The 26,590-nt window shown below is 39.6% G+C and overlaps 1 long non-coding RNA gene and 1 gene segment (V, D, J or C); one reads left to right on the forward strand and one right to left on the reverse strand.

The window, feature by feature from the left end:
* Positions 1–6,785: 6,785 nt before the first annotated feature.
* LOC139364348 (uncharacterized) overlaps positions 6,786–26,590 on the forward strand; it is a 104,186-nt gene continuing 84,381 nt past the window's right edge. Inside the window, exons 1-2 of the long non-coding RNA XR_011626024.1 lie at positions 6,786–7,224; positions 9,971–10,178. This is a non-coding gene — a long non-coding RNA (uncharacterized lncRNA). The remainder of the gene's footprint in view (positions 7,225–9,970; positions 10,179–26,590) is intronic.
* On the reverse strand, positions 23,860–24,571 carry LOC105499645 (T cell receptor alpha variable 40-like). The segment is given in 2 exon segments: positions 23,860–24,368; positions 24,479–24,571. Coding segments are annotated over 2 exon segments (480 nt in total).

The following is a 26,590-nucleotide window of genomic DNA, read 5'->3' on the forward strand; positions in this document are numbered from 1 at the left end:
GAGTTCCCATGCTCCCTTAGGCTCGATAGTTCCATAAAACAACACACAAAACTTAGGAAAGTGATCATGATCATAGTTTATTAGAGCAAAAGGATACAAATCAGAACCAACCAAAGGGAGAGAAGCATTAGGTGAAATCTGGGAGGTTCTAAACGTGAAGCTTCTGGTTGTCCTCTCCCAGGGAGACCTGGGTGTGTTCCTCCTCCCAGCCATGTTGTGTGACAGAACTCACAGAGTGTTGCCGAGGATAGGAGCTCAACTGAGCCTTTGGTGTTCAGAGTTTTTTCTGGAGCTTTATCACATGCTGCCCACGTGGCTGATCTTTAACCTCCAGCCCCTCCTGGAGGTTCTAGTTAATGGTCTCTGGTTCCTCCAGAGGTCAGAACTCACATGGCATGTTCCAAAACCCCATCCTATATCATGTTGTTAGACTGACTGGTGGCCAAAGCCCCCAGACAAACATAGATACTCCTATCTGACAGGACATTCCAGGAGCCTACGAATCACCACCCAGTAGCTGAGGGCGAAGGCCAGATCTCTGTTTGGGAAAGTTAATTCTTCACAATGTAGACCTAAACCACTGGCAGATACAACATTCCTCCATTTCCAAGGCCTCAGAGCCTGAGAAGAGACACAGTTCCTGGTTGGGGCCATCCCTGACTAGGAAAATAAAGACCAGCACAGTCCAGACTGGAGCAAGCAGGCTGGGCTTCCACTCTTGGAAAGTCTCCCTTCTGTCTTGGATACTTGACAGACCATATACAGAGTTCCTGGAGCTGTTTGGCATTGCTTCCCCAGAACGGGAAATGGAGTTTCTGGGAGGACAGGCAAACAGCAGATTTTGCCAAGGCTCTGTCTGTTGATTTTGTTTCCTTGCTTCCTCCTTTATACCTTCAGGCCTGTGATATTCTTAAGACCAATGCTTGGTATTTTCTCAGGGTGAATGAAAACTAGCTATTTAATCCATTGATTCAAAAAGTATTTTATTCAGTCCGTGCCCACTGTCTGCAGATACTGTGCTAAGTGCTGGAGATACTATAATAAGTAAGAGAATAATGATCGCTGATTGCACCACTGCTTCTGGTTTGGTAGGTCAAGAGTCACATAAGAGGATCTCTCAGCAGAGAAAGTTCCCAGAAGAAGTGCTGTCTAAGTTAAAACCTGATGAATGATTATGAGCAAATAGAGTGAGTGTGTGTGTGTGTGTGTGTGTGTGTGTGCGCGCGTGTTTGGTAGGGGCTGGTGAGTGGCAGGATGCTCCTTAGAGGAAGTACCAGGCAGAGAAAATAAATGTGAGAAGGGTCAGAGGTCATCGGTGGGCCCTGGACTAACTGTGTTGATGGATTGCCCAAGCACAGGCTTTGCCAACAACGTGGAACGCCTGCTCCTTTCCCACAGAGATCTTCCTGAAGAGACCCTTGAGACGGGGCCTGGCTCCTCCCTCATAGGCTGACATGGGGCTACTCTGTTTCTAGATATGAGCCCCACACCACAATCTTCATGTAACTTCCTTCTCCCTGGTGCTGAACCTCTACCCACACTGACTTAATTCTTTATTTACATAAACCCTCACTCCCTGAGGTCATTTAAAGGTTCTCCCATGAAGACTTTCTGAAGGATGACTGCAGACAACAGAAATGTGTCTGCTGTGTTAGGGCACTATTATACTTATGGGTAACATAAAAGGTGCACCCATTTTATTTAATAAGTCTCTTGGTTGTAAAGCGTTTTCTTATTGGTTGAATTATTTCCTTGTCATTTCATTAAGTGTTTTATTTCACCAACAGAAAAGTAAGCTCAGTATGGCCAGGAACCTTGTTCTACAACCCTATTTCTGTATTTTTTTTTAAGATGGATAATCATTAAGCATGCTTAGTTGATACCTCTTCCAGACCAATACACATTTATCTAATACATTCTTTCCAATGATTGCATAATAGTCATGATATTGTACATTAGTTGCTATCTCTGGGTCAGAAATTGAGGTGGGATTCAACTGAATGTTTTCAGCCTTGGCTAGATTCTCATGCATCTGAGGTCAACTGTGACTCAGTTTTAGGTCAGCTTTGCTGATCTTCAGCTTTCTCACATATCCAGGGCCTCAGGCTGATATTTCATGGTTCTGTTTCGCGTGGTCTCTCTTCTTCCAGAAGGTTAGCCTTGGTTGATTCACGTGGAAAAAAGCCAAAGTCCAAGAGAGCAGGTGACAGAGTGCAAAGGCTCTTGAGGTGAGGGCTCAGAACTTGCACAACTGTCACTGCTGCCGCATTCTATGGATCCACATAAGTTACAAGGCCAACTGAGATCCAAGGGATGGGGAAATAGATGACACCTGTTCAGGGAGGACCTGGAAAGTGCCATTGCTCTATTGAACTGTTAAAATTTCTTTTTTATTTATAAATGCTCTTACTTTTTAGGACATAACCAGGTCTGTTATAAAAGTGCAAGAGCTTAGATTATTCTCAACTGGTCATTAGTCCAGTGATGTTTATGATCTAGGGTAAGTCAGAAGCTGAGTCCTCAGCACCTCTGGTTCCTAGAATAAAATTGTTCTCATGTCATACTGAGAACACATTCTGGCAGAACTCTCCCATAACTATTGCTCTCCAAGAAGGCTTTTCTTGCCTTTCATAAAGAGCATTAGAATCAGTTTTCTTATTTTTCATTTTTACACAGGTGAAATCTATACATTAAAAAAAACAATGGAGAGGTTTGAAAATGCTAAGATACAGGACCAAGACACTTCCATCTCTTCATGACATTTTATGGTACATAAATTTAATTCAATTAATTTATCAAGAATTTTTCTACAACAAGACAGTGCTAAATGCTGCTGTTGCTGGTGAAGTATGCATCGGATAAAGTTCCTGGGCGAGAAGATTTAGAGCCTAGTATAGTTTATGGGTTGCTGTGCTCTATAAGGACTCTAAGAATCCACATGTATACCAGGCATTACCAATAGATTGAGTAAACGACAGCAATAGCAGTAATTATAGCTAATATTTGTTGAGTGCTTTCACAGTGCCAGGCACTGTGATAAGTTTAAATAATACATGCATGTATTATGTTTAGTTAAAAAAAACTGAAAGCACATTTATTTAAAAGTGTTACTGTATTCATAGCACTTTGTTAATCAATGGATGTTAAAAATCCATTACTATCTGCAAAATTTTTGGCTTTAAAAAGTACGTCCCCATATTCAGAAAGGTTGGGATCCATTCACCAATAGATAGAACACAAGACAAAACGCCCCTCACTGAGGTTTACCGCAAGACTGAAAATGAGGAGTGGATCTCAGGAAAAGAATCAAGAATTCAGCTATTTGAACATCAATCTTATTGTTAGTTTCTGGCCTGTAACCTGACCCTCTCTCACAGTCTTCAGTTTTCGTGCCCATTTTGAGTTTCCAGGCCAGGTAGGAAAAGTGGGCATCCTTCTGGGGAAGGCTTCATGCACAGAGGCCTCTCTGGAGACTGCTGGGTGTCTGTGACTCGCTCAGTTCTTTGTGAGTTCTTCTGGACCTTCACAAAGGGTTTAGGGAGGGGTGGGCAGGAGTTAAGAACCAAGCCAAAGGTGAGTGTGAGGGAGAAGGGACACATCTGAGCATCTGCTAACCACCATTCCCAGTGAAAACACAGGCCTGCTCGTAGCACTGTGCCTCCCTCATTTCTGCTTCCCTGTTTGATCACTTGCAAGCCCTGGACTGCAGGCCACAGGACACCAGTCAAGGAGTCTCAGGCCTATGAGCCCTCAGCCACACCCTCTGTGTCTCATCCCTCATGGAGTCAGAGAGTTTGGGAAAAGGGCAAGTTACATTGCTCTACACAGGTAAAGATGAAAAGGGAGTGATCCTGACTTTTACCTATCATCACGATCGTACTCTTGAGAGTATGGTTAAGAGTTACTTGTTGAAAACATGGTAAATACGAACTTTAAAAAAGTATCCTTGATATAACTATTGAAAATGAAACAAGACGTATTTCCCTCCTTTATGGATTTTCAAGTGCTTGTGAAGTTGAGAAAACACCGAATAAATCTGAAAGTAAGTTGAATGCTGTCAGACAGGAGATAGTGTTGTCATTTAAAATAGACATATTGCATTGTATTTTAAAGTAACTGTTAGAGTCATCTTGTTTTCTAAAATTCATTTTTACAATGAAGAATGCCTTTAGCTATGTTCTCAATTTTAGTAGAATCTGCAGAGTCCTTTTATACTGACAGAGTAAATTACACCTAAATCAGCAATGCGACATTTAGCTGTTTACTAATTGGTGAGTCACAAAGTGGTGAGTCAGAACAGCCTCCCGTGGTAAACACAGTTTGCAATGACAATGAATAATCACAGTGTGCTCCAACAAACATCTAACCAGTGAGGTTTCTGCAGCAAACATTCCCAGAAAACAGTCCTTTGGAACCATTAGGATAACATTTTCAATATTATAGAGAAGCTTTTCTCTCCTTTTAGTTAATAGGCGAGCAGAAAACTTTGTCACCATAAGCTACAGCATATGGATGTGGCTTACATTTTATGTTAATGGGCGTGTAACTATTCATTAAATGCTTCTTTTATCTACCTGTATCCAAAAAATAGCTAGCGCTAATTGAACACTGGCTCTGTGCCAGGCACTGTTTTATGTACATGTAAATACTACCTTGTATTTTCCTCTATGGCAACCCTATGGAGTAGCCATTATTTAATATCCCATTTTCTAAAAAAGACTGAAGTTGTGATTAACTGGAGTAGTTTGTTCAAGGTCACACAGCTGAAATGTGAAGAATCTGAACCCAGGGAGTCTGGCCCTGGAGCCTGTGCTTTTTACCTCTCACCTGTACTGTTCTTTTGTTTCACCAAACAAAGATTTATTGTTAACCCATGATTTTCAGTCTCAAAAGTCCTTGTGTCAATACTTCCTAAAATGTCTTTCAAAAAGTATATGGTGTTTAGTTTTAACTTGACTTTTAATCAGGAATGAATCAAAGATACTTTGGGCTCATAAAAAATTCATTTCCACAAAGAGCTGTTGGGAGAAAGTATACATCTGTTCACTGAGCCATTATTTCGAAATTTCAAGAATATGTGCAGGCTGGGCCTTTTCAACACTTCACTGAAACATAACTCAGTGTGATGAGATCAACAAGCAACTTACATTTTAGTAGGTGACAATAGGGAATAAAAAAAGACTCAATTTTTCTGTGGAGCAATTCTGACTTGCGCTTGGTGACACCTGCTGATTGATGATCTCCTGCTTGCATGGGCCAATTCACTGAGAGAATCAACACAGATGTGTACAAACAACGTAGGGAGTGGGGGTGTCCATTCTCTTTTGAAGCAATCCCATTTTGGGGTTAGATTTATAATGTTTGTGTGTGTGTGTGTGTTTTATTTTATTGGCAACAGTGGCTCCTATGAGGTTTCTAAGAAAGTGCAGAATGAATGTGAGTCCTTGAAAGTCAATTGTTCAGAAATTCCAAAACATATGCTGGTCAATGGGTTTGATGTCAGAACAGAAATGATTGATAGAGAGGAGGACATTTTTTAAGAGAGCAGCAGGCAGTCTAACTCTTTTGAGTGCCCTTGAGGGAGATCAATTTGCAAGGCTGGTATTTACTATTTCATTTGACTTGGCTGTGGCATTTACATAGTAATGGTTTCAGTTTAACTTGGGAATGTTATTTTAAGTTCTATACATGCTGCATATAAAAGTGTCTAAATGAGTTATCTTATGTGCTTACTGTTTCTCAATGTTTGTTTGCATGCCTATTTGAAGCTGCTGTTTGCCAATCACTGCCTTCATTGTAATATACTGTCGTCAAGGTCCCCTAACAGAGAAAGTGGTCCTCTGGTACCTCTAGTGACAAACTCCTATATTTGAGGGTTACACCAAGTTCCATACTAATCCAAGCTATTTCTTATGGTAAATATTCAGGTGAGTGGTTTTCAGTTGTGACGTTTTGGTCTTGGAAACAGCACACAGCCCTAGTTAGGCCTGAGGGGATATGTAATAAACGTGAATGTCATTTGTCATTTGTGTAGGGGCAGATGAATGGTTGAGCATCGCTATCTGGTGAGTAGAGATGTAGCAGGTAAATGTTTTATAATTTACTCAGATGTTCAATCCAGGACAGCTTTATTTTCCATAACAGCTTAATTTCTAACTCTAGTAACCACTTTGCCTGGTGTCAGAAAGCTTGCTTTAAGTAAATACAGGGTTTTCTCAGTAAAATCATGACTTTCTAAGTCAATTCAGGATGTCCTCCATCAGTTCAGGTTTCCTCCTCGCCATCGTTGGGGTGAAATGTAGAGGCCTTAAATGGTGGTCTGGCATTAGTTGGGGACACCTGGCCCGTACTGGCATCTGTTGGGGTGCAGTGCTTAGGGTCCAGTCTGGGACATTATTGTTTCTAATGTCCTGATGTCTGAGTCTCTGTAGATCTCTGGCTATTAATCTAATGCTCTGCATCCTTTTTATTATAATATTGACACCCATCCAGGTCCATTAAGTCTCTCTCTGTTAATTTCTGTGCTTTTTGTGTGCATGTAAAAATTCAACTACTCTAATTCCGATCTGACAGAATCAGGCTGTCTTGGGCTCTCTGGGCTTATTGGTACTACTGCACAGCTGTCTCTGCCCTGGTGGAAACTTGCAGGATGTTGCCACTCAGGCTTTCTAAGAGGAATTAGTTGTCAATCTCCTTTAGTTTCAGATTCCTAACATCCTATTTGGGGGCTAAACATTACCTCCTCCCACCCCACTGCTGGCAGGGTGTATGGAGATGGGCACAGAGATCTTCACCGATGTCTTACTTCCTTGCTTTGTCTCCACCACCCCAGAAATTCCCAGAAACTAAGAAATTTGCATTAAATCTAGGGTTGCATAATTGGGTTTTGTATTCACATATATTCTAAGAGAACTTTTTGAGGCACAGATTTATTTTTAAACTCAAAAGTCATAACCCAAACTCAAAACCCCCCCTTTTTTTTTCCATTCTATTGTCTCTGGAGGAATTTTCAAATTTATCCTTTCTTCTTTTGTGTTTATTGTGAACTCCCTTTTCCAATACAGGAAGAAGACCAGGACTTGAGCTGCTGGCCTAACATGAGAGGGATAACAAAGCAAAAATGTATTATCAGAAATAAAATATACATCTCTTTGTTACTGGAAAGGGGTTCTAATCCAGACCCCAAGAGGGGGTTCTTGGATCTCACACAAGAAAGAATTCAGGGTGAGTCCACAGAGTAAAGTGAAAGCAAGTTTATTAGGAAAGTAGAGGAATAAGAGGATGGCTACTCCATAGGCATAGCATCCTTGAGGGCTGCTGATTGCCCATTTTTGTGGTTATTTCTTGATTATATGCTAAACAAGGGGTAGATTATTCATGCCTCCCCTTTTTAGATAGGGTAACTTCCTGACATTGCCATAGCATTTGTAACCTGTCATGGCGCTGGTGGAAGTGTAGCAATGAGGACAACCAGAGGTCACTCTTGTCGCCATCTTGATTTTGGTGGGTTTTAGCAGGCTTCTTTACTGCAACCTGTTTTATCAGCAAGGTCTTTATTACCTATATTTTGTGCCAACCTCCTATCTCATCCTGTGACCAAGAATGGCTTAGCCTCCTGGGAATGCAGCCCAGTAGGCCTCAGCTTCATTTTACCCAGGTCCTATTCAAGATGGAGTTGCTCTGGTTCAAATGCCTCTGACATGTTTATATAAAAATATTACTTTGCTACAAAGATAATTAGGATTGGATGTTAATTAAGATAACCAGTCTACTAACACCTTTCTATAAGATCAGAAAGAAATTTCAAGTGATTGCCTTCTGGGAAGTTGTATGGGGCATTGGTTAAGAGCATGAGCTATGGAGTTACATGGTTTGGATTCAAATTTTGGGAGTGTGCCATAGGGCAAAGTATTTAACCTCCTTGTGCCTCAGCTTCTACAAACCTGGCTAATAACCAGAGTTGTTATGAGAATTAAATGAGTTAATACATGTAGAACATTCAGAACAGAAACCAGTTAGTAGTAAGAACTAGACAAGTACTAATTATCATTATTGTTAGGTGTTGCCAGTCCTCGTGTTAGAAATATTTTAACGTGATGATCTCACATACACATATGTTCTAAGCAACACATGTAAGCATTGAAACATAGGCATTTAATTACCTTGTGATTTGCCTACTTTATTACCAGTTCACTTACCTACTTTTAACTTTTAAAAAACTTTCTTATATACTTGATTAGCTGTTTAGGCATTATATGAACAAAACTTCTTTTACTCATATAGAGTTGCTCAATACAAAATGTAGCTACCCAGAGTTAACCAAGCAGCAAGGTTAAGGGCATAGACCTCCAGACTAAATCTACATAAGACTTCTACCCCCAACTGCAAGGAACTAGGACTCAACTACAAAGGGGAGATAAGTTCATGCACGACCACTCTCACTACTGGCAAGGTTGGGTATTTTCTAAAGCAGGTTCTATAATTCACTAGAAAGACTGATAGAACTCATTGAAACCTAGTATACTTGTGATTCATTTATTACAGAGAAAAGATACATTAAAAACAGCCAAGGGATGAGATGCATAGGGCAGAGTCTGGTAGGGTTCCAAATGTGAAACTTCCATTGTCCTCAGGGATGAGTTACCGTCCCAGCATCAAGGCATGACAATACCCATGGAATATTGCCAGTCTGGAAAACTCAACTGAGCTTTGGTGTCCAGAGTTTTTATTGGGACTTCTTTATACTGGATGACTGATAGCCTGTGTGGTTGAACTCAGTCTCTAGGTTGTGACTCAAACCCTCCACCCTAGGTTATATGGTTGGTCTTTCTGGCATGGCCAGCCCCCATCCTGAGACCACTGAATATAGCCAGCCCCACAATGAGTCATCTTAATAGCAGAAACTATTAAGTGTGGTCCAAGGACCCCACCATCAATTACAAAGACATGCCAACAATTCAGGAAATTCTAAGCCTTCAGAGGTTGTCTCACAGGAACTGGGACAAAGACTGGACCTGACTTTGGGTAAGGCTAAATTTCTTACTAAATGTTAGTAGAAGAATCAGCAAATTCCAGTGTTGGGAATCTAAGTGTTCCCATTGTCCCACAGTGCCTGGCTCACTCTGATCTGTCACCTCAGCCTGGAACCTCAAGTTTGGTGATGATGGTTGCTGCTGTGCCCACTGTGTATACAAACATCCTCCGCAGTTTTCCATGTTGATACCTGCTTTTATGTGACTTCTCCTTTTAAAGTCTTCATTTTTTATCTCCACTCATATTGGACTACAGCCTCAGTTCCAGCCTCAGTTCCAAAAGCACTGCTTCATATGTTTTCAATCCTCTCTGGTCAGTGTTTGAATTAATGGGATTGTCACTAGGAACATCTATACTTGAGGGAGAGCCCAACACAAAGTAAGATACATGCCTGATGGTTCAGATTCATTCATTCATCACTATTTGTCATACTCCTTTGTGCCAGGCACTATTCTGAACACAGAGTATTTAGTGGAACTTAGAGGTTAATAGGAAGGACAGATATTATACAAATATTCACACAGAAATACATAGAAATTATAGGGTTCTTTAAAACAGTAACACAAGGGGAACAAATTTAGGTTGAGAGGCAGAGAAGTGTTCATTGAGGAAGAGACATTTCATCAAGATTTAAAGAAGGATAAATGTTAACTAAGCGACTGAAAACTGTGATTCGATTTGAACTGGTAACAACAATATGATGTGAGCTGTAAGTTTAGTCTGCACTGCTTCCCCACTCCCACAAATTGAGGAAAATGTTTCTTAACTAAACTAGAAATTTAATGGCTCTTTTAACTGAAGGTCCTTACTAGCTCTGAAGGTTAGAAAGAAACGTAGTGAAGTAATGAAGAAACATTCCAAGAGACACTTTTGGAGAGTTTTCAGTATATCTCATGCCTGTGTCTGCAGCAACTGGAGGCTCTTTTCTATCTTTTAGGATTTCCAAGCAAAGGAACCAGAAATCACTATAAACATGAACTCATCCTCATTGAAATGAGCCAAGTGTACTGCAGTGAAAAAGTTAACCAGGTCTGATACTCAGCTTGAAGGATGCTGGAATGAAAGCTGTGGTGGGTCCCAGACTAAACACTGTAAGATGCCTGTGTGCTAAGGGACAAGAAAGAAAGGAAATCGCTTTACCTCGGGTAAGAAGATCAGGATTTGGGGAGGCAAAAGGCTCACAGAATCATTGGACAGACTGGAGAAAAAGATTCTAGGCTCGATCCAGGAGTGATGCCCAGAACCACCCATCCATCAGCCTTGTAAGAAGGCTGCAGTCCTATCCCTATGACAGCTGCCTCCAGTCCTGCCAGCAACAGAATATGCAGCCAAACAGGCCCAAACAGGAAGTTAGTGCTCTTGGCCCAATCAAAAAGATGCTGCTGCTGCCTAACCCAGACCACGTGGCCTCCACTGCCCCTAAACCAAGAAAAGGGATGCCCCTGCCTAGCCTGGTCCTCAGGTGGTCATCTCCCAATCAAAGACTTGGCTGAATACAGGTCTGCACTGTAGCTGCAAGGGAGCCTGGAAAATGTAGTTGGCAAGGCAGTTGTCACAGCACTTGGAATGATAAATGTAGAGATGGTGTTTGAATCCTTTCTGGAAGCCATTAATGACAGTTGTTCACTAAAAAAGAATGCCTGGAGAGACACAACAGTAATTATAGAGATAACAGAAATATTCTTAAGAATTACAAGTCCTCAGCCTTAGAAGATGAAAAATGATAGTAAATATGTGAAAGTATTTAAATGGCCACAAGAGATAGTGAAATGAACTTTATCATTATAACAGCAGAACTGAGGTTTGAAGTTGATGAAAGTATAAAGACTTTATATCATACATAGCCACATTCTTACAGGTGTCAGCATAGTTTGAATTTATCATACTTTGACATTACATGTAAGTGAGTTCAGGAATGAGAAATAAAAACTAGTTTTTAAGAGTAATTGTATTACTGATAACAGAAAAAAAAAAAAACCCTAAGTTTACCAAAAACTTTGGTCATGCCATATGGGTAATACTTATTCTTGTCTTGACTTTTTTTTTTTGAGACAAAGTCTTGCTCTGTCACTCAGGCTGGAGTGCAGTGGTGCAATCTCCACTCACTGCAACCTCTGCCTCCCGGGTTCAAGTGATTCTCTTGCCTCAACCTCTTGCCTCAGCCGAGTAGCTGCAATTACAGGCATGTGCCACCACACCCAGCTAATTTTTTGTATTTTTAGTAGAGACAGGGTTTCATCATGTTGGCCGAGCTGGTCTCAAATTCCTGACCTCAGGTAAGCAGCCCGCCTCGGCTTCTCAAAGTGCCAGAATTACAGATGTGAGCCACCGCACCTAGCCTCTTGCCTTTACTCTTTAGCTAAGCCAGATAGGGCTGTTTCCTCAATATATGAAATGATTCTTTGTTTGAAAATGAACAACAATGATAAGTGACTAGAGCCAGAGAAAATGAAATGTATGAAATATTAATTAAAGTATTAAGAAATATATGGCTAAGCAATAAACTCTCTTCTAAATCCTAGACATACTTGAAGAGACCCTCTTTCCTTTAATCCTTTTGAATGGTTCTTCCCTGCCACCACCACTCACCCTTGGGTAGTTTCCACACGCTTGTGCAGATGAGCGTTCTGCTGAATACTTGAGGGCACCCTTGGCAGATCTCTAGGTCCTCTCTGTGGCCCTCTCTCCTCTCGCATATTCTGTCTTATGAACTTTAGCTGCCTTAGTCTTCTCTGTCTCAGCTCTGTTGCCTCAACTCAGGGAACCTACTAGGTTCTGCCTCAGTTTTCCTTCTTTGTGCTGTGGCCTAGAAACTCTCTCAAGGCAATAAGTTATTGTAATGTTGGGACTCGCCTCATTTGTTTCCCATCTTTCAGGATCATGGTCATTTATTGCTTAGTGTACCGTGTTTTGGAAATTGTTGCTTTGTGTAATTTGTCTGGAGCTTTCTCGGTTGCTGTTGTTTCAAGTGGAAGGGTAAATCTGGTCCCTGTTACTTCAGCGTGGCTGGAAGCAGAAGTTTAGATAAAATGATTTTTAGTGGTTATACTCATTAGACAAATGTGCCCCTGGTTTTTAAATCAACTACTTTGTTAGAATTGGTGTTTCTTTTCCTTCTGCACTTATTTAAATAAAGCTCTCACCAACATTTAAAAAAACAAATCTTTGTATATATTGGATTGTTTTATTAAGAAAGGAGAAATTTCTAGAAGTGAAATTACAGGGTCAGAGTGCAAGGACTCTTTGATGTATATTGCCATATAATTTTCAGGTCCTATGAAGTAGTTTCCTGTACAGTGGAAGTGGACGCTGGGGGCAGCTTTTGCCACCAGTAGGATCCAAGGGAGCAAATCATCTGGTGGTCCTGTGGTCTGTACTTGCGTCTGGGTCTCAGTTTGCCAAGTCAGTGTATATTAATGGGTCCTAATCTATAAGAGTCTTTCTCTACTTGTCTCTTGGATTCAACATCCTTCCACAGGCAGTGATGAAGGAGGTTTTCTGCTTATCTTTCTATGTTTGGCTTGAATCTGGCAGGATCTGCAGTAAATCTAGCAGAAAATTTCTGGCAGATTCAAGTTTTGCCATCAAGTTCGTTTGGACATGCAGCTTTACCTGCTCAACACCATTTTGATTTTAATTCCCAGTTGTGGGACCACCTCTTTCCTGATCTCAAATTCTATTCCACATTACTGAATAGGTTTAGTATCAAGCTTTAGCATTCTTGCTGTCTCACATTATTTTAATGTAACGTCTCACATTATTTTAATGGCTCAGCTCTGAGCTAAGAATGGAGCTTTAAAATATGACTTTGTAAAAATACAAATCAGTACTATATTATCATATACCTCAAGTTTTTAAATAATCCACATAATGTGTTAGTTAAAACACGTACTGATAGTGCCTAGAATTGCAGCTTTGCAATATTAGCCGTTGCAAGTACCCAGCCCACTTGAATAACTGAAGAATATTCACTTATTCTTCCAAAAACCACTTGTTGGCCTCCTTCTAGATATCAGAATTGGGCTGGTTACAAAAGAAATATCAGGGATGAAGAAACGCAAGCCAATGTCCTCACAGACCTTACATTCTCAGTGAGGCAAAAAAATCAAGTAAGCAAACAAAGAGGCAACACGCAAGGGCATAGAAAGAAAGTCAGCAAGACTAAGTTACTTCTGATGACAAAGAAGAAATGTAATTTCACACAATTTTTTCTTCAGTTTCTACTATTGTTAAATACAGTGCTAATCCCTTTGTAGATACAAAAATGAACAAAACACAGCCCTTGACATCGAGAAACTCTCATTATCAGAGCAGATGACAAAGCAGCGTAAATCATTGAGAACACTCCTGACTCCAGGCACTATGCTAAGCACTAGGGGCACTGTAATGACCAAGACGTGGTTCCTGCCCTCATGGAGTTTGTGGTCTATCAATTTCACCAGCTGTCTGATTCATGGAAATGAGGCTTGAAGTCAGAAACATTGGGCCAGACTGAGTTTCTCTGGAGAGAGTTTTAATGGTTCCCATACCGACTGGGAGCTGGTGCCTGGTAAGTGCTCTCTAAGCACCTACTGAGGTGCTGAAGGCCAGATACAGGAGAGGGGAAACTGACCAAGGCAGTGGTTTCTACTAGTTCATTCATTTGATTACAGGAGGGCATTGACTTCTACCAGAAACAACTTGAATTGCTAGCTTTGGCACCTGATATTCTTTCTGTGATCATAGTGTCCACACAGTAAACTCTGAGGATGCTGAGAAAATTGAGACCAAGAATTCTGTCTCTGAATAATCTCATCAAATCTATGAGGAAACTTTTATCCATATTTATGTTTTATTGATTTTTACTTGTGCATTTATTCAATGGAAAAATGCCTTCACTTTCAGGAAAGACCAGTGGACTTTCAGATGAACAAGACTTTATTTTTTTTCATAAGAACAGGTTTTTGTTTTGTTTTGTTTTCCCTCTCTTTTAGGGCCAGCATCTCCTGTATCTTCTCTCTGTCTCACCCTGTAATTCCACTTGAACCCTCCAATCTCAGCACTCTTTCTTTCAGGAAAGCAACACAGGTGTGTCCAGTACTTCTTAAAAACAGGAAGCTAGGAACTTGTATCACCAACAGAGAAGCTGTGGTCAGTAGTCACTGGGACAGCTACATAGGCCAGTATCTAGGGCTTTTGAAGGGGATAAGGCACTACTGAGAGCAGACGGGCAATGTTGTGTCTTCTGGCTCCGTGTCCTGTCTGTTCATAGGGAGAAAAGGCATGTCTTAGCTTATATTCCCTTAAAAGATGAGTCTGAGATAAAGGTTTGCATGCAGGGCATTTTTGGGAAGTGATCTCATGGAGCAGGAGTGAGGGATCAAGGGAGTAGATTTGGGTAGTGAAGAAAGCCAATGCAATGGTGCATAATGCAGCTGGCCACCATGTGCATGACTGATGCCTGATCCTGACATGACCTTCTGAAGAGCCTTTTGAAATATGCCTCAGACTTTTCCTCATGCAGTGTTGCGGGAAGTCAGGGACCCCAAACAGAGGGACTGACTGAAACCATGGCAGAAGAACACATTGTGAAAATTTCATGGACATTTATTAGTTCCCCAAATTAATACTTTTATAATTTCTTACGCCTGTCTTTACTGCAGTCTCTGAACATAAATCGTGAAGATTTCATGAACATTTATCACTTCCCCAATCAATACTCTTGTGATTTCCTATGCCTGTCTTTACTTTAATCTCTTAATCCCATCATCTTCATAAGTGGAGGATGTATGTTGCCTCAGGACTCTGTGATGATTGCGTTAACTGCACAAATTGTTTGTAGAGCATGTGTGTTTGAATAATATGAAATCCAGGCACCTTAAGAACAGGATAACAGCAATTTTCAGGGAACAAGGGAGATAACCTTAAAGTCTGGCTGCCTGTGGGCCGGATAGGACAGAGCTATATTTCTCTTATTACCAAAAACGGGTAAGAGAAATATCACTGAATTCTTTCCCCAGTAAGGAATATTAATAATTAACAGCCCTGGGAAAAGAATGCATTCCCAGGGCAGGGCCTCTAAAATGACTGCCCTGGGAGTGTCTGGCTTTATGCAGATGTAGATAGGGATGAAACACGCCCTAGTCTCCTACAGCACCCCCAGGCTTGCTAGGATTAGGAAATTCCAGCCTGGCGAATTCTAGTCAGACAGGTTCTCTGCTCTTGAACCCTGACAATGTGTGCACAGCGGGACATGGAAGTTCATTAGTGATTCTAGTTTCACCCTGACCTTCTGCCTTGTGATCTTTTGTCACCCTTGAAGCATGTGATCTCTGTGACCCGCACCCTGTTTGTGTACTCCCTCCCTTTTGAAAATTGCTAATAAAAACTTGCCGGTTTTACGGCTCAGGGGGCATCACAGAACCTGCCGACATGTGATGTCTCCCCCAGACACCCAGATTTAACATTTCTCTCTTTTATACTCTTTCCCTTTATTTCTCAGACCAGCTGATGCTTAGGGAAATAGAAAAGAACCTAGGTGAAATATCGGGGGCTGGTTTCCCCCAATACTGCAGGGCATGGGGGAGGCTGGAACCATTTATTCATTTATTTCTCCCATTGTTCAAAAGTGAGCCCAAGAGTGTTTCTTTCTCCTTTCTCTTTCTCCTTCTTCTTCCTCTCCCTTTTCTCTCTCTACTATTTGTCTTTGGAAAAAGAAGATATGAGATCCAAAATGCAAAAAAGCCAACTTGGGGGAGTGGTGCTAAAATGTCTAGAATCACATTTAGGCTTATAGAGCAATCAGTTCACATAGGGAAATCAATGGAGGTCAAGGGAAAGGGAATCTTGAGGGGAAAAAAAAGAAATTAAGGTGCTCGAAGCATTTGAGAGGAATTATTAATAAATATTTTTAAGACTGTGTTGAAGAACTTGGAAAAAATAGGACATTGACATAGAATAAATGAAAAAAAAATGTAATTATTAACTAAGAAAATACATTGTACCAGAAAGGAAATATAGTTGTCATTTTGGTTAGACAGTGGCAATATTTATGTGGTCATAATCATATATGCATTGACTGTCTATTTAACCCCAGCTTATGATATATATAAGTATGTTGAGGTGAGAGTAGTGGCATGCTGCCATAGAAGGAAGTCAATAGATAATGCTTAAAAATGATAAATCAAGAGTATATACATATTAATCAGAAATTGCTAGAATGGATTTGAATTGGAAGGTGGGGGTAGAGCATGGGCTAAGGAAGGAACAGATCTTTATAATACTATCGGCTTTTTAGATATGTGCAGGTAGTATTTTGATTTAAAGAACCTTTGATTTAAAAAAAGAATGTAGGCTGGGTGCGGTGGCTCAAGCCTGTAATCCCAGCACTTTGGGAGGCCAAGACAGGTGGATCACGAGGTCAGGAGATCGAGACCATCCTGGCTAACACGGTGAAACCCCGTCTCTACTAAAATACAAAAAAAATTAGCCGGGCGAGGTGGCGGGTGCCTGTACTCCCAGCTACTCGGGAGGCTGAGGAAGGAGAATGGCGTGAACCCGGGAGGCGGGGCTTGCAGTGAGCTGAGATCCGGCCACTGCACTCCAGCCTGGGCAACAGAGCCAGACTCCGTCTCAAAAAAAAAATAATAAAATAAAATAAAAATAAAAAAATAAAAAAGAATGTAGCTATAATTTAATATATATGATTAATGTTGTTGAGTAATAAGAACAATTATAATCATAAAACTTGTTTTGATATAAGAATTCCACTGGGATTGGGAATAATAATGAAAAGAATCCTTGGGGGATATAAAGAACCATTGATTTAGATACACTGGGTTTGATATTCTGCTTCATGAATTTCCACAAATGCAAGTTTCCATTAGAGATCTCCACATGAAAACTTAGAACCTGGCCTTTTTTCTAAAGAAGTCACTGAGCTTCTCCAGAAGCATCTCTTACCAGTCTTTCATTTCCACACCACAAACCAAACCATAGAGTCATCCTTCTATTATGTTTTCTACAGCTACTCTCTGTTTTTCTCAACACTATTAAAAAGTCCAAGTGCTGGACATCATTAGGAAAGAATCTGAAAACTAAAATTATTCTAAGGTGCTTATTATTTATATTCCACATACTTCTTCAATGATTTGTGGTATTAACCCATAATGAGTATCAGCAAACTCATGCTGCATCTACAACTAATACCAATAATTGATACCCTTTATGTAACACTAACTATGTGCCAGGAAATGTGTCAAGCACTTTGTGTATATTACCTCATGTAATCCCCAGAATTGGGGTTAGGTACTATGGTTAACAGTGTTTCCTTTTTATAGTTGAGGGAAAACTGAGGCACAGAGAAGTTAAGTAACTTGATCAAGATCATCCAGTTAATAAGTAGCAGAATCGGGATTTTTATACCCTGTATATTTTACTTCCAAGGTAAAAATCACATATCGTCTGGTTAATATACTTGGTGATGATGCTGTAGAGAAGAGAGATGGTCTAGAAGGGGAGAATATTATATTTTAAAAACTTAAAAATTTGACATCATCTGACCAAGGATAGAGACAGACAAGTCTGAAAGACAGGAGTAAGAAATGATGCCTCCGCTTTAGAGTTTAGGTACGGGCTCCAGGTGCCTGGAGAGCACTGTGTCTCACAGCACAGATGTAGATGGCAGAGTCTCTGGGCTGGGAGGCTGTGATGTGCAGGGAGCTGTGCCTTTCCTGTATGTTTATTGTGGCAATTAATCTTCCATTCTTCTTCTTCTCTGAGCTCAGCATAAACAAAGAAACAATGCCTCCTCCTGGATGCTGTTGCAGCCAGTGTAAGGAATTTATTCCTATTGAGTAACTGCAGTTGATTGTGATAAATTCTCCTTCCTGGGCAGTCAGGTCCTGAGGACTCTGCTCCACTTCATTTTTGGCGGCACTTACACCTGTTCTCAAAGACATCATCAGATACAGAATATTACAATTGTTGAAACATTTATACACATTTATTTACACATTTTCAGGAGGGCACTCCAGATTAGCCACTTGGAATCCCTTCTTTCCCCTCCCCAGAAGTTTGTAAAATATCTCATGTCCTGAAACTCCCCAACTTACAGCTTAGCTGAAGCCACAAAATAGCCAACAAAAATTGCCGGATCTTCACCATGATTATGGCAGCTGAAGCTCACACAGGTCTCTGTTGGAGGATTTTGGAATATATGTTAGTTGGACAAAGGAGTCTTCTATTTTTAAAACGTCTCTACATTTACTTTAGAAATCCAAGCGGATTCTTAGTCCATCAGAAGCAGCAGAAATGCACACTTAAGAACATTTACAGTTTTACCTGCAAAGTGAACCATCCCTGATCTTTTAAATGTAACACCCACATTGCCACCTAGTGGCATGAGGCATAGACATTTATTATGCAGGTCAAATACTTGAGCCCAGGAGTTTGGGGATACAGTGAGATATGATCATGTTACTCCACTCCAGTCTGGGCAACAGAGCAAGATCCTGTCTCTAAAACAAACAAACAAACAAACAAACAAACAGCCCTCTCACCCACAATACAGATAGAGAACCAAACTTAGCATCCTCCTACTAGGAGTCCTAGAAGTAAGGTGGGGGTAATGTGGGGGAACAGAAACCTGATGATTGTTTGACTTCAGCCAGCTATGATAGATCAAGTAGAGTAGCCGCATTTCACACTATATCTTTTGAAAACTGAAGGCCAGATCTGTTCTTTTTTGTAAAGGGGTCCTTATAAATATCTCTGGTTTCTTTATGTGACATCCTTGTTTCTTTCTGCACATGGTATTATTTCAGACTACTTTATTAGTTTTATCTTTTTTTTAGACTTGCTACAGTTTGTTCATGTCTCTTCAAATGTGATTCAAATATTGTTGCCCTGTCAGGGCATTACTGTACTCATCTGGTTTCCACTCATTTTATTGTTATCTATGATAATTTCAGTTGTTTTATCACATTGGTGAATTATTTCGAGCTTGTAGTCCTTTTCCACTTTGGGGATTCCTTTCTAAAGAGATGACATAGAGGTCATGCTTGTACCAAGTAACCTCCTTTTTCTGGCAATAGCTTGTTGGATCTGGGTAGATACTATGCTCATTAATTTGAACGAGAGGTACAGAAACAGCAGTTAGTGTAACTAGAGCTTTAAAGCCCTGTGGGATTCAAAGCAGACTCATCTCTTAGCAAACAGAGCTGGGTATGTTCAAACTGAAGTTGTTGTGGAGTAGAATATGACAGGTTTACATCGGAATCTGATTTCCCAGGAGGAGAACAGATTATACATTCAGAGAAAAGTAGATTCAGAAAGATTCAGAAAGCCAATTGGTGATTTTCTTCTTTCTGTGAGCCCTAGCTGTATTTTTCACAAATTGATTTTATGAGACTTTCTAATATCCTTTCCGAAAATCTTTTCCTTAATTACTTTGAGTGCATTAAACAACAAATACTAAAAATTTAGGATTCCTTCTTCCAGACATTACAACTCATTTTATAAAACTACCGTATAAATATATAGTTATCTCCATTAAATTCTATGTTGGCAGTTTCAGTTTATCTTTCCAGTTTGTTCAGATGATTTTCAATCTTTAATGTATGCTGTAAATAAACATATTAGCTGGACATCATTAGGTCATCATCATCATATACCAATCTCAAAATTTGCTATTTGTACATTTAATGGGCATGGGCATACCTTGTGTGAATTTACATAAGATCAATGTGAACAGGTCAGAGTGAAGGATAAAACATGAGGTGTAACAATAGGGACATTTTTCTAAATTGTATATTTATATACGGCCATTCTTTCAGCTGAGGATTCACCAAGTCTAGCATTATGTAGAATGGCGAAGTGAATAGAGGATACGGTCTAGATTCAAATGAACTTAGGGTTTGAGCCTTAGTCTTACTACTTACTAGATTCTACTGGATTTTTCTATTCAGTACTCCAATCCTCAGCCTCCTTATTCATAAAATGGGGATAACAATACAAAACTTGTAGTTTTGTGGTGGGAATTACAGATAACATTGGGAGTTAACAAAGTATAGAATTTAAGAATGAAGGCTTTGGGCGTGTCAACCTGTATTTGTATGCCAGGTCTTCCCTTACTAACTCTGTGTTCTTGGGCAAGTTAGTTAATTCTTCTGTATTAAAGATAGTTTCCTTATCTTTAATAAAGATTGCACCTACTTCATGAGGTTGTAGTGAAGATTAAATGAATTAATGTATGCAAAGCACTTAGAACAACACTTCATGCACATTAAGCCCTTGATAAATAAATGTTAGTTCTTATTACATCTATAGTACAATAGGGCCTGTGGCAAACACAACACTCAACAAATGATAATATATATATATTTTTCCCATTGATAGAGTGAAAACCAAATTATTATATGTCTTGCAAATATTTGACACATTTAAAGTCCATGGAAGTCCTTTGAATTTAGCAGGCTTGTTTTAAAAATGTCTTTAGTGAGCTCATTCTGGCTTGGTACTGATCACTGCATTATTTTCTAAGAGCCCACATATTATCTGTTAATAATCTGCTCTAGAATTTTGCTGGGGATCAATCCACTATTTCTGTGTTCATGTGTTGGGGATTTCCTTCATTCCCCATAGGTTTTCAAAAAATTCACCCAACGCCTTGCCAACCATGTCTGCAAACTCTTTTCGTATGTTGGGGATTAGTTTAAATGACCCAGAAGACTTGATTATTTTGAAAGCATCTAAGTTCTCTCTTAGTATCTTTTCATCTGTCATAATTTTTCATTTCTTCATCTCCAGTTTGAAAATTATACTTTTTTTTTTCTTATTTTTTTTTGAGATGGAGTTTTGCTCTTGTTGCCCAGGCTGGAGTGCAATGGCATGATCTTGGCTCACTGCAACTTCCGCCTCCCAGATTCAAGCAATTCTCCTGCCTCAGCCTCCAGAGTAGCTGGGATTACAGGTGTCCACTGCTGCCCGCAGCTAATTTGTGTATTTTTAGTAGAGATGGGTTTTTTTGCCACATTGGCCAGGCTGGTCTTGAACTCCTGACCTCAGGTGATCCGCCTGCCTCAACCTCTCAAGTGCTGGGATTACAGGCATGAGCCACTGCTCCCAACCCAAAATTATTATATTTGATGAAGAATAGAGGATGAAACCAGGAGTCGAAGTGCTCTACCTCTTCTTTATTCTCTGCCAAATTGTTCTGTTTTCCTTGATATGTAAATTAAGCTTCCTCCCCACCCTACCATCTTCATTTCTCCAAACTGTTCTAAAATGCTTTTTATGTTCCACTTCACATTTTCTTTAATCTTTAACTTTTTTCATTAAAAAGTTTCCACTTTTTAATGATTTCCTTAAAGGTTCATGCCATCTTTGCTATTCTCCTTTGTCTTTGTGTCAGTCAACATTTTTATAAATTTTAGTTAAAATCTGAGTTAGTATACCTTCCCGTACTGCTATAGGTTTTATCAGGTGGCTCCATATTTCATATACTTATTGGAATTGTTTGCAATGGAATAGTAAGAATTTAATTTTTTTAGAGCTTCTTGTTCCATTAATAATCACATCTAGATTATTTGGTTGTCTTCTTTTTTATTGAGGTAAGCACAAAACATAAAATTCATACTTTTTATCACTTTAGAGTATATAATGCGGTAGCTTTTAGTATATTCACAATGTTGTGCAACACCACTATCTAGTTCAGAATATTTTCCCCAAAAGAAACCCCACTCTGAGCAAACTATAGCAAGAACAGAAAACCAAACACCGCATGTTCTCACTCATAGGTGGGAACTGAACAATGAGATCACTTGGACTCAGGAAGGGGAACATCACACACCGGGGCCTATCATGGGGAGGGGGGAGGGGGGAGGGATTGCACTGGGAGTTATACCTGATGTAAATGACGAGTTGATGGGTGCAGCACACCAACATGGCACAAGTATACATATGTAACAAACCTGCACGTTATGCACATGTACCCTACAACTTAAAGTATAATAATAATAAATAAATTTAAAAAAAAAAAAAAAAAGAAACCCCACACATCTCTTAAGTAGTTCCTCCCCACTCCCCACTTCTTCCAGCTCTGGCAGCCACCTACCTGCTTTCTGACTTTGGATTTGCCTATTCTTGGAATTTCATATAAATGAAATATACAATATGGACATTTTGTATCTGGATTTTTCCACTTAGCATAATGTTTTCAAGATTCATCATGTTGTAGTAGGTGTTAGTACTTTAATCTTTTTTATGGCTGAATAATATTCCATTGTATAGAGATACCATATCTGGTTTATCCATTTGGATTACTTACCCTTTTGGCTACCATAAACAATGCTGTTATGAACATTCATGCACAGGTTTTTGTGTGGACATATGTATTGTGGGTAGATACATAGGGCTGGAATTGCTGGGTCATATGGTAATTCTATGTTTCACATTTTGAGGTGCTGCCAAACTGTTTGCCAAAGTGATAGCATCATTTTACGTCCCCACCAGCAATGTATGAGGGTTCTAATTTCTCACATCCTTGATAAGACTTGTTATTGTCCTTTATAAAAAGTCATAGCCTTGGCCGGGCGCAGTGGCTCAAGCCTATAATCCCAGCACTTTGGGAGGCCAAGACGGGCGGATCATGAAGTCAGGAGATCAAGACCATCCTGGCTAACACAGTGAAACCCCGTCTCTACTAAAAAATACAAAAGCAAACAAACAAACAAAAAAACAAACTAGCTGGGCGAGGTGGTGGGCGACTGTAGTCCCAGCTACACGGGAGACTGAGGCAGGAGAATGGCGTAAACCTGGGAGGCGGAGCTTGCAGTGAGCTGAGATCCGGCCACTGCACTCCAGGGCGGGCAACAGAGCAACACTCCGTCTCAAAAAAAAAAAAGTCATAGCCTTTTACTCAGTGCAAAGCAGTATCTTGTGATTTTGATTTGCATTTGTCTAATGACTAATAATGAGTACCTTTTCATATGCGTATTAGACATTCTTGTATCTTTGTTGAAGAAATGTCTATTTAAATCTTTTGCTCACTGCTTGAGTTATATTTCTATTATTGAGTTGTAAAAGTTCCTTATATATTCTAAATATAAGTCCCTTATCATCAGGTCCATAGTACATATGATTTGCAAATGTTTTCTCCCATTCTGTGGGTTATCATTTCATTTTCTTGATGGTGTCCTTTGAAGCATAAACAAGTTTAATTTTGTTGAAGTCCAACTTATCAATGTTCTATTTTATTGCTTGTGCTTTTGGTGTTGCATCTAAGAAATCATTGCTTAACCCAGGATCATGAAAATTTACTCCTGTGTTTTCTTCTAAGAGTTTTACAATTTTAGTTTTTACATGTAGGTCTATGACCCACTTTGAGTTAATTTTTGTGTGTGGTGTGAGTAGGAGCCTGTGAGAGAAAAGACGATATGTTGATCATAATGGCCTGGGGCTGGGCATGGGGTGTGGTGTGGTATGACAAAGCAGTGGGCATGCCAAGCCCTATTAGGATGGTCAGCACTAGGCAGACAGATTGCCATGAGAGAGCAGAACTGCTATGGTGGGCCTTGCAAGTTCCAGTAATGCTTTGAGTAATAATCTGCCCCTTCTAATCTACCTTTTTTCCACTTTATCTCCATCTTAAATTTGTGTGATTATTTTTATTTCTACTTCACAGATGAAAAAAACTAAAGCTCTGAGACATCAATTAACTTGGCCAAATTTGCATAGCTAATAAGTAGTAGAGCCAGGACTGACATCCAAGTCATTATATTCTAATTCCTACACATCATGCAAGAAAGCCTGAAGGACAAGAGAGAACTGACCTAATTGAGAGCAAGGATATTATCTGAGACCCTCTTCCCTGACCCCATTTTCTGTCAAAGAAACCCCTATGCCCTGGAATTAGAGGCAATTACATCTGATTTTGATTTTCTTTATCTTCTAATAATGTCTTAACAGGACTGTCTGTGAGACAGAGAACAAGGCTCTACAACCTGGGTTTTCCAGCCTCACTACATACTTCCTCTGGGCCACTGAGGTTTTTGTATAGTTCCCCTGTGCTTTTAGCACAGTGTCTCTCAGAAGACAGCAGTACACGGCTGAGTCTGATACCTGCACCGAGTATTTCACAATGGGGGAGTTTTTGTCTTTAATATTTCCGACTCCAAAGTTTTTGCTGTTTTCCATCGTCTGTCTCTGAAGAAGCTGCAGAGGTTTGTTGGGGTATTGGACATACCAGAAAAGGGTAGGGTACCCCGCGGATGTGTATGTGCAGTTCATAGTCACAGATGCTCCCTCCAAGATGGTTATTTGGCCTGTCTGTTTGACTGAATTGCTGCCGGTTTCTCCTGTAGGGGGGAAAAAGTACTGGTTATATGGGTTTAGCCAGAGCTGTATCTTTTGGTGAAGGTTTTTATAATTTTGAAATAATGAAACAATTTTAATAAAATGTACTTACCAAACATTAAGATTAGAATTGGAAAGTCCAGAGAGAAGTTCATTGTTAGTGTCTCTGGCCTACCAGACGGCATCACTGTTGAAGTGAGGATACAAAATGATTCACAGTTGTACTCAGAATTCATGCATAAATTATGATTTCATTGATGAATAGCACCCCCACGTGACAAATTAATGAAAGGTTATGAGACGTTATCTGCCTCTCAATGTTCTGCTCTGTGTCCTCACTACTGTCCTCATTCTTAAGAGTCATGTTGGGTGTGAGGTGGTCTTTTTGTGCAAAGGGGACTCACCACGCTCCTAAGTCTGTTACCTCTACAACACTTATTCTAAGGGAGAATAATTGTCACTAGAACTTAGACATCACAACATGTCAGTATTTTAGACAGTTGTTTTAATATTTTCAGTTTTTATAAGCAATATTGTGATAAATCTATGCTTACATAAACCCTCTTCATACATCTAATTATTTCCTTAGAACATGGTGCACTGAACACACATTGTGACCAAATGCCCAATGGTGAGGTGTTAAAGTCAATATCTGGGCGAAGCTAAAGCTGAATCTGAATATCGAAAAATAGAATTAACTTCAAAAATACAAGAATAAATATGAAATTCTATCTAAAATGTAATTATTATTATAATTGTGTTAACAAAGACTTAGCATTCACATTTCAAAGTTTAGCATTACAGTAAAAGAGCAGTAACCTCTCAGGACTGTCTGTTGTTTGATTGGTCCTGTTATTACCATTTTTCACATTTGCAAAATTTTTTACTGAAAACGGTAGTGAATCAAGATATTTTTGGTTGTCTCTTCTAGAAAAGGGTAGTGCTGAGGGGACACTTATTCCTTTTTTGTCTGGTCTTGAAGATCTATTTGATAATGATGGTGCAATTCAATGGAAGTCATTTTGCAAAGTCTACTTAGCTTTGTTTTTGTTTTTTTTTTGTTTGTTTTTTTTTTTGACTGTTTGTTTTTTTCTCTTTTTTTCTTCCTCAGTCCTGGCATAATTTTATCTGGTTTCTCAGAAATGGAAATATTTCACTTCAAATATTCAATCTTGCACTTAGACTAGAAGTGGCTTGGCTTACATCTGAGTATTTGCAGTCTTTATTTCTGGTTATATAATAAATGGCTCAAGACTCATGGTGCCAGAGGAGGTTCTTGGAGTAACAGAAAAAAAAAATTTCATGATATGTGTGTGTGTGTGTGTGTGTGTGTGTGTGTGTGTGTCAGTAACCACTATTTTGATAGCTGGAAAAAATGAATCACATTGTTTTTTATGTTTCTTTGATGACTAGAGAATTTGTATACCTCTTTATAAAGTGTCCATTTGTGCTACTTTTTGTGAACTGCTCATTTTCCCCAGGAATATTAATGTTTTATTATTGTTATGGTTTGAATGTGTCCCCCAAAGTTCACATGTTGGAAATTTAATCCCCAATGCAACAGTGTTGAGAGGCGGGACCTTTAAAAGCTCATGAGAGCTCTGTCCTCATGAATAGATTAGTGACATTATCACGGGAGTGGGTTAGATACCTTGGGAGCGGGTTCCTGATAAAAGAATGAGTTTGGCACTTTACCTGTGTCTCCTTGCACGCACTCTCTTGCCCTCTGCCTTTGGCCATAGTATGGTGCAGCAAGAAGGCCCTCCCCAGATGCAGGCCCCAGGATCTTTGATTTCCCATCTTCCAAAACTGTAAGAAATAAGTCTCTGTTCTTCATAAATTACACATTCTCAGGTATTCTATTATAGCAGCACAAAATGGACTAAAACAGTTATTGATTTATTTTAATTTTAAGGGTAATTTACATTTTAAATACAAAGGTATTATCAGAAAATCACATTGTACATATTTTAAATAACTGACGTCAAAGAACTTTCCTTCGTTACATTACTAAGCTTATAGTTTTGATCAGTGAGCTATAATTAGAGGACAGATATGGGCAAGGTTTTGACAAATCTTTCCTTTCACCATTTCAAAGATGCAGGCTCATGTGCTTCGCCTAGTGCTTGGATAGAGGTTTTCTGCAAGTGGAAAGAGGTTTTAATCTTAACCTAATGGGCCTGAAATCTTTGTAATCTTCCTTTTCATTTATCATGATGCCTCA

Source organism: Macaca nemestrina, chromosome 7, assembly GCF_043159975.1.
Source record: "Macaca nemestrina isolate mMacNem1 chromosome 7, mMacNem.hap1, whole genome shotgun sequence".
NCBI classification, from domain to species: Eukaryota; Metazoa; Chordata; class Mammalia; order Primates; family Cercopithecidae; genus Macaca; species Macaca nemestrina.